We start from the raw sequence: 8,781 nt of genomic DNA, 5'->3' as shown, positions 1-8,781 counted from the left end.
GTATTCAATAACGAACCATTATACAGTGCAAAGTGTTGTTATATTTTGCCTATTTTCTATGTCCCCTCCAGGGGAAACCACAAGCCCCAGGTACCTTTAAAATCCCCTGGATGTTGATAAAAAAATGGACACAATTTTGGCATGGATACCTTATCTGGAAGAAAAGTTATTGAGCCCTAAGGCCAAACTACCCCAAATAGCTAAAAAAGGGCTCAGCACTTGGGGAGGGGGTGGAGTGTAGGCACAGCAGCCAAGGGGCTAAGGCAGCTTTAGAACACATCGTAAAGTGAATTCTTCTTATTTTTGCTGTCTACTGTTGATAAAAGGGAAAAATACTGGATTTAAGTGATTTTCCTTCATTAGGACTTTACACTACTGGTCATGCCAGTCAAAAACAGACTGTGCAACCTTAGTGCTAGAACTGAACTACATTCCTCACGTGTCCTCTCTGTGTTGCTGCCAGAGAAAAACAAACATTGTTAAATTCATACACGCCAAAATTTCAATCTGGGAAGTGGGAGATTTTGAAAAACACATTGTGGGAATGTATTTCTTGCTTTTTTTAAGAGAGAGGCAATTTTAGGTGGGAGACACCTAAAATGGTGCTACTTATGGCTTGACAATCCTGAGTATTCCCCCTGAAAGGGATCTATTGGCATGTATATAATTTATCTAGTTACCCGAAACAGTTTACCAACATTAAAATGTTATGGCTATCACCCTACAAGCTCAACCTCAAGCAGCCAGATAAACAATATAATCACAGTTGCATGAAGTGGGCGAAGTTCCTTTTGTGGAACCACACAACTTCTGCCTAATCAAAACATGTACTCCAAAGTACTAACGTTTGGGTGGAGCCAAAGGTACACGGCAGTACTCCTGAAAAACGTTTTTAGTTTAATTATAATATATCCAGCTTCACCTAAACTTTCACGTAAAACCTAAAAATACTCAGAATCTGCAACCAGCTGAAGGGCAGCAAGCACTCGGCAAGCCAGAGCAGTCAAGGGGTTAAGATGACACTTAGGCTCGTTTTTCCAGCAGTTCATTACAAAAATGCGCGTGGGGAAAACGTCTCCTCCTCATACCATTTGAGCGTGGTGCAAGTTTGGAAAGAGCAAACATCCATGGCGGAGTCAGGCAACTGTTTTGAGTTACGGAAATCGAAATGAAAGGCGGACTTTAGTAGTCTGGCAAAAGCATTACCGAGCTGTTTCGTCTCCACGCATGCGCGAAAAGAGCTGCGCGCTTTGCCACAGCCATTATACGGGAAAAAGTGTCAGCAGCTCTCACGTGCCTCCCGTGACGTCAGGCTCACATGACTCGACTTTGCTGCTATAGACCAGCGGCTGAAACCCGAAGGTCTCCCCTTTGCTTGCCCCATCTTGACAGCTCGATCCACGGGGGTAGCGGCCCACAGCACAAGGCAACAGAGTTCTCACCAACTGCCCTTTAGATATCGTCGCACCCTCGCGGGGCGCTCTTTTTCCCGTGCAGCTTCCTCTACGCTGCCCTGCACTATCATGGCTCTGGGCGGTTCCTGGTGGCGGACGCTGCTTGCGATAGTATTGCTTGGTGAGTACAGGTGAAATGTTATTTTTTCCTAGGGACGGTGAAAGACAAAAAAATATTGTGTGTGGGTTCGTGAGGATGGGAATGGGGCCATACTAGCTTCACCACTGCGTGGATTTGTCTTCTTCCGGGTGTCGTGTGTCTGACCCATGGACTCTAATAAACCGAAAGAGTACCCTGCGCCGTTTCCGCACTTGACAAACGTCGAACTAGTGATTACCTGTCTAGTTCAGAGACTTTGTTCTACGCCACCAAAGTAAGCCCCATGGGAAATCATTAGCACTCCTAATAAGCTGCCCATTTCTTTACTCTTGTATTGACTTAAAATAGGGTGGGGGAGTATCTCGTGTATTTCTTATTAATGTTGCAAAGTTTTCAGGTGGCACAGTACGCTGTATAAGCAGCTTCATATTATTATTATTATTATATTAATAGGTAAAGTGAGAATACAGTACACGCATTGCGTTGGCCTGCATACTTTGACATATACGTGCTTGGTTTGGAGCCGTTGATACTTTGACAGAGGTTAGTCCTGGGATTGTGCACATATTTACAACTTCTGACACAGGAAGTAACTGCAAACGATCTACATTTTTTTAATTTTTTTAAATTCTGCCTGATCTTACAACCAAGTCAAACTCAAATAGCACACATAGCAGTGAGGCTTTTTAGGATGAGTGCATATGAAATGCACAGTCCGACCTGCAGTTCAAATATGAGAATGTGGACACATTTTTCATCCTTCGCAGGAATTAAATGCACAACAAGGTTGACAGACTTTTGGACCAAGAAAGACTAGGGGCGAATCATCTACAATTATTTCAACGCCACCCCAATAATTTACACACCACGAACAATGTGGCCACGGAAGCAAAATGCCAATCTGGAATACAGTTCAAGGCTTTATTACAAACATAGGCTGGAAGTCATGTACAGCATTCACAGAACCAATTTATCGAGATACAGCATCACCAAAGGTTGTCCAAGGTGATGAAATAAGTTCAGGTATACTGACATCAGTAAAACTAAGCATGGAAAAAAAAATGATATAGAAAGTCAATACAAATATCCTAGACACGGAAATTACAAAATGCTTAGTTTGCACAATCATTTAGCTATTTCAAATTCAATTAAATCCATGATCGTTGGCTGTGCATAGGTCATCCCTACGCTAACCAAATTAGGGACATACGTGTGTGGGGAAGAACACAAATGCAGGGGAAAAACATTTTATTTGGAAAAGAATAACTCTGGCTACAGGGCACTAACAAAATAAAATAAGCATCAGCATGGTGAAGTTTCTAATCTAAAAGGGCATTGGTAAATGGCAGCGAGGAAGATGCCTCTCCATGGGATACAGCATTCAGGGAATCTTCAGCAGCAAATCATCTGGTCAGCAATGCATCTCCAAGTGTCTGTCTCTGACCAAGACAGGTAAAGAGCTACTTCTGTATGAGCAAAATTCGAACAAGCAACAATAATTTGAATCTACTTAAAATGTTTCAATTGATCACAAGCGTCAGTTTATGTCTCAGTGAAAGGACATCATCCAATCATAAATGATCACTAGACTTCAGGTTGCAACAGTTTGACATTTTCCCAAGTCTGTCTTGGGAACATCTCCTCCTTTCCATGTGACTCCAAACATATGTATACGATTTCAGTCCAGGTTCCTGCATTACAAAACTCTCAAGGCCAAATGGGTACAGTTCTTCTACAGTTAAACAATACACTTTTTACAAATTGGACATTGCTTCTCAAGTGAAAGAGATCTAAAAAAAGACATCACATTAGGGAAAATAATTCTACACTTTTTTATATAACTGCAAAATGCAAGATCTGTAGGCCTCAGTTATGCTTACACAAAGACAAAAATGGTTTAATACTTGTTAATAAAAAACATAATGTTCAAACTTATAAATGAATCAGTAATATTTCATCAGTATGAGTAATACATTTTATATAAATGGAAAAACTTTTTTAATGCATTACATTAGACATAATGGAGAACTGCAGTGTCTCACTTGCACATATTTTCAAAATAATTAATCTTTCACTAAACATTAGACCTAGTGTGTACACCAAAACAAATTTGAATTCATAAAGTCTACATCACATTTTAACATCAAATATAACATTCTAGCATGTGATTTAATTAGAAAGGCACCTATATCGAACTGTGAAATATTAGCAAATTGCACACTTAAAATGTGTCAGGGCAGCTTTCTATGTTAGTATTTCTCACATGTATGTTCATAAACTTAAACGTGTCCCAATCTAATGGCTTCAGTGCCACAAGGGACAGAGCTAAAATTTACGCTCTATCGAGACCGTTCAGTAGCTTGTTTCGGGTGGGGAGGAAGGGCAGGGTTGTTGGTTAATTGAGTTGTTGAAACCCTGAGAGGCTGTGTTCTAGTGCGTGCTGTGGTGGCATATGTCAGGAAAGTCTTATAATTAAAATACTTAAGTACCACCACTTCTATTTGATCTTATGATTTGCTTGCGCTACCTTGAGCTAAAAACTTTTACGTTGACCAATGTAGGGTCCCTGGAATCTTTATTTGCACAGTTAATTTAAAAAAAAAAAGTACAGTTAAATGGTTAAAGCAACAGGCATTGGCTATTCATCAGAACTTTCAGACAACTGTATAACCAAATTAAAAAGACAGATTAAAATATGGATATCACCTACAAGGCAATTTTTGTGCAACTGAGGATGCAAGTGCAATTCGACAACAGTTTTCAAAGCACCAAACCTTGCCCCGGTTACATGTGACTGTGCAACATACCCAATAAATGTATGTTTCAGCAATCCAAGCTAATAAAGCAATGGCATTCGCTATAAAAACATTTCTCTCAAGTCGCATTGGCTAAGACTATACTAATAATCTGAAAGGGAAAAATTGTCAATCAACACATCTCTTATAATTAGGTAAACTTGCTACCGATGACGGATTTTGTGCAAATTTGCAAACGGTTCATTCGGAAGTTTTATTCACTTAATCCACTCCTTAGACCCAGCGTGAATAAAACAAAAATGCGACTAAGTGGGAGCGTTTCAGAGCGGGAGCATTCCCCCACAGCCGAAGCTTCTTAAGAAGAAATTATTCTTGAGCCCCTGGCAATTAGATTGACTTAAGTTCAAAGCTGTTTTGTGCTAATAGCTAGTCCACTTTTAAGATAACTTTGGTGGAGCATGCTAAAATCTGTGGCGTGGGTCCTTCCATGCACAACAAAACTGTTTGCCAGCAGGTTCTAATGCCATTGAGTTAAAGTTTTGAGCATTCTATGCCACGGCAGCAAGACTGAACAAATGCATAATATATGCAAGAAGTCTTCTCTTGGGTTATGACATAACCTGCACACCTTGTTCTCCCTTGGCAGGTGCCGTTTTGATAAATTGTCGATTGATGGAAAAATTCCAGATCTAGCTTGGATGAGATTTTCAGGTGGTTTCTCAAGGTGGTATTCAGATAGGATTGCGCAATTGGATCCTTGTAGGTGTTAATGATCATCCAAGCGTGTTTGCACAGTCTAAATTTTCCTTCTATCTTTCCACGAAAGAGATCCTTCTGGCTTGTTATTTGAAGGCTCGCTTAAACAGCTGTTGCAGTAGATTAGTATTTCAGACCTGTTCTTCTTTGTTTTATTGAAGGCGTTATTCTTGCTGACCAGCTGTTTGTATTCAAAGAGGAGTTGAAAGCGGTTCATTGCCATAATAGTCCTCTTAATGTATTAGGTTTTGCCTGCTTAAGTAAGAAAGCATATTTAAGGAAGGCTCTCTATTGTTCAGGTTCCTGTTCTTGGAGGCCAAAATCTATCTAGTCTAAACTGCGCTGGTGAGGCACTTTGCGGCAAGCAGAAAATAAGACGGTAAACTTTACCCTAGCCTTTATTCAAGAAACATGAAAATTTCCCAGGCAAGGTTTCCATGCCATAAGTAAACAAAGGCAGAAACTTTGTTTTTATCACTATTACCAGAGGCTGCCAGTAGGGGCTTAACAATTTCGTTGCCAGGGACTGTAACGCTGTGATTTAAGATGCCACCCTTGTGTTCAAATGCAAGCGATGGGGCCAGAGCTCTTGCAGCCATATTCCTAGGTACTTATAACCCCCACTTCTGGCCACAGGCCTTCCTCCACAGTTCTTCTGGATAACCCCATTCCCAAAAACAACTATGTTCATTTTCTCTAGTTTATAAGCAACTCGTTCGTTGTGCAGTAATGGGATAGAGAGTTCATTAGGGTTTGTAGAGCTATACCTGATAGATTCAATAGGACATTATCATTGATGTATTATTATGCTGTTATCAGTTGTTGGCATTTTTTGTGTGGATGTGGGTGGGTTGTCATTTTTTCATATGCAGTAGAGCACTCTGTCATGATAGTTTTAGTGGAGTACCAAAAGTTAAAATATTAAAACCCAAACGCTTCACCCTCCCCTGAGGAGATATGGATTACAACTGGTACTGCTGTATGTAATAATACAGCCCTGATATTAGTACATCTTAGGTTGGTTGATATAATTTGCTGATGAGGGCTCTAAAAAGATCTACTCGACTTGTTATGGCAAGTTTTTTATTTTATGAGGGCAAGCTATTTTTAGATTCCACTTTTGCAGTGCAGATACTTTTCTTTGTGACTGCAGAGTTCCAGGATTTTGTAAGTTGAACTGTCTGACCTATGTGAAATGAAAGACTTTTGGAAACACACACCATTTATACAAACAAACATTTCAAAATATATATCAGTAGCTGTCAAAGACCTTCTCTTTTTTTTTTCATACTTCTTTGTGATGAAAAAATATTTTAGTAGGATGGAAAACAAATAAAAGTCAGAACACTTTACTTGGTGATGTGCAAATGATAACTGTTTTCTGAAACCCATTTTTCACAGATTGTTAATACATTATATACCTTTATCAGTAAAGCTGCAAGTTAGTGGGAAGGTTTTTGGACTTTTCTTGGAAGTTTACTGTCTATACCACATAATGCTTTAATAATACAGGGAGTGCAGAATTATTAGGCAAATGAGTATTTTGACCACATCATCCTCTTTATGCATGTTGTCTTACTCCAAGCTGTATAGGCTCGAAAGCCTACTACCAATTAAGCATATTAGGTGATGTGCATCTCTGTAATGAGAAGGGGTGTGGTCTAATGACATCAACACCCTATATCAGGTGTGCATAATTATTAGGCAACTTCCTTTCCTTTGGCAAAATGGGTCAAAAGAAGGACTTGACAGGCTCCGAAAAGTCAAAAATAGTGAGATATCTTGCAGAGGGATGCAGCACTCTTAAAATTGCAAAGCTTCTGAAGCGTGATCATCGAACAATGAAGCGTTTCATTCAAAATAGTCAACAGGGTCACAAGAAGCGTGTGGAAAAACCAAGGCGCAAAATAACTGCCCATGAACTGAGAAAAGTCAAGTGTGCAGCTGCCACGATGCCACTTGCCACCAGTTTGGCCATATTTCAGAGCTGCAACATCACTGGAGTGCCCAAAAGCACAAGGTGTGCAATACTCAGAGACATGGCCAAGGTAAGAAAGGCTGAAAGACGACCACCACTGAACAAGACACACAAGCTGAAACGTCAAGACTGGGCCAATAAATATCTCAAGACTGATTTTTCTAACGTTTTATGGACTGATGAAATGAGAGTGAGTCTTGATGGGCCAGATGGATGGGCCCGTGGCTGGATTGGTAAAGGGCAGAGAGCTCCAGTCCGACTCAGACGCCAGCAAGGTGGAGGTGGAGTACTGGTTTGGGCTGGTATCATCAAAGATGAGCTTGTGGGGCCTTTTCGGGTTGAGGATGGAGTCAAGCTCAACTCCCAGTCCTACTGCCAGTTCCTGGAAGACACCTTCTTCAAGCAGTGGTACAGGAAGAAGTCTGCATCCTTCAAGAAAAACATGATTTTCATGCAGGACAATGCTCCATCAAACGCGTCCAAGTACTCCACAGCGTGGCTGGCAAGAAAGGGTATAAAAGAAGGAAATCTAATGACATGGCCTCCTTGTTCACCTGATCTGAACCCCATTGAGAACCTGTGGTCCATCATCAAATGTGAGATTTACAAGGAGGGAAAACAGTACACCTCTCTGAACAGTGTCTGGGAGGCTGTGGTTGCTGCTGCACGCAATGTTGATGGTGAACAGATCAAAACACTGACAGAATCCATGGATGGCAGGCTTTTGAGTGTCCTTGCAAAGAAAGGTGGCTATATTGGTCACTGATTTGTTTTTGTTTTGTTTTTGAATGTCAGAAATGTATATTTGTGAATGTTGAGATGTTATATTGGTTTCACTGGTAATAATAAATAATTGAAATGGGTATATATTTTTTTGTTGTTAAGTTGCCTAATAATTATGCACAGTAATAGTCACCTGCACACACAGATATCCCCCTAACATAGCTAAAACTAAAAACAAACTAAAAACTACTTCCAAAAATATTCAGCTTTGATATTAATGAGTTTTTTGTGTTCATTGAGAACATGGTTGTTGTTCAATAATAAAATTAATCCTCAAAAATACAACTTGCCTAATAATTCTGCACTCCCTGTATATTTATTAAAAGTGAGTGTTTAAACATAAACCGAGAAACACTCCTGCCTTGATGGCAAAGCTTTTAGTAATCTAAGAGGCAAGTCAAACTTGGATCATGTGTACCCTATATGTGGGCTAGATTTCTTATACATGGAGCAAATGTTTAGTGTATTCAAACAAGAGTATTTTTTTCAGCAGAAATGCTGAGCTCACGTATTTGAAGGTGCACTCATGTGAGAATGAAGAAAAAGGTGACTGCAAAATACAATATTTGCCTAGGATCACACAATTTGAGACCCGTTTCTGGGTCAAGTACATTACAGTTAGATTGAGAAGATTATTCAAGCTACTCGACCTGCAGGTCTAGTAACATTTTAATGATTTTTCGAGGCCTGTTCTGCTGGTATTTAATGGTGGCATATATGTTGAAACTTATAAATTCAATACAAAGTTGTGTGTGTATGTATGGGTGTGGCTATATATATATATATATATATATATAATGATATTAACGTTGCTGTATTGTGTAGTGCCTCTCCCATACCCCATTCGAAGTTATTTTGCTTCCAGGGGTGGTGCACTCTTGATTCCATATTGTGCTTCTTTTTGTTTGGGAGACTATACCTTATCAGACATTTGAATCAAGCTCTTTTTTCATC

At 39.8% G+C, this 8,781-nt stretch overlaps 1 protein-coding gene across 1 annotated transcript in view; it reads left to right on the top strand.

Moving 5' to 3' along the window:
- The first annotated feature begins 1,322 nt into the window (after positions 1-1,322).
- LAMP1 (lysosomal associated membrane protein 1) overlaps positions 1,323-8,781 on the top strand; it is a 234,159-nt gene continuing 226,700 nt past the window's right edge. The window contains exon 1 of the mRNA XM_069204673.1: positions 1,323-1,575. Within this exon, the coding sequence (XP_069060774.1) occupies positions 1,524-1,575 (52 nt within the window). The 5' untranslated portion in view covers positions 1,323-1,523. The remainder of the gene's footprint in view (positions 1,576-8,781) is intronic.

The sequence above is a fragment of the Pleurodeles waltl genome, chromosome 8, assembly GCF_031143425.1.
Source record: "Pleurodeles waltl isolate 20211129_DDA chromosome 8, aPleWal1.hap1.20221129, whole genome shotgun sequence".
NCBI classification, from domain to species: Eukaryota; Metazoa; Chordata; class Amphibia; order Caudata; family Salamandridae; genus Pleurodeles; species Pleurodeles waltl.
Note: the sequence above shows the minus strand (reverse complement) of the source record. Positions and strands in the feature narration are given on the sequence as shown.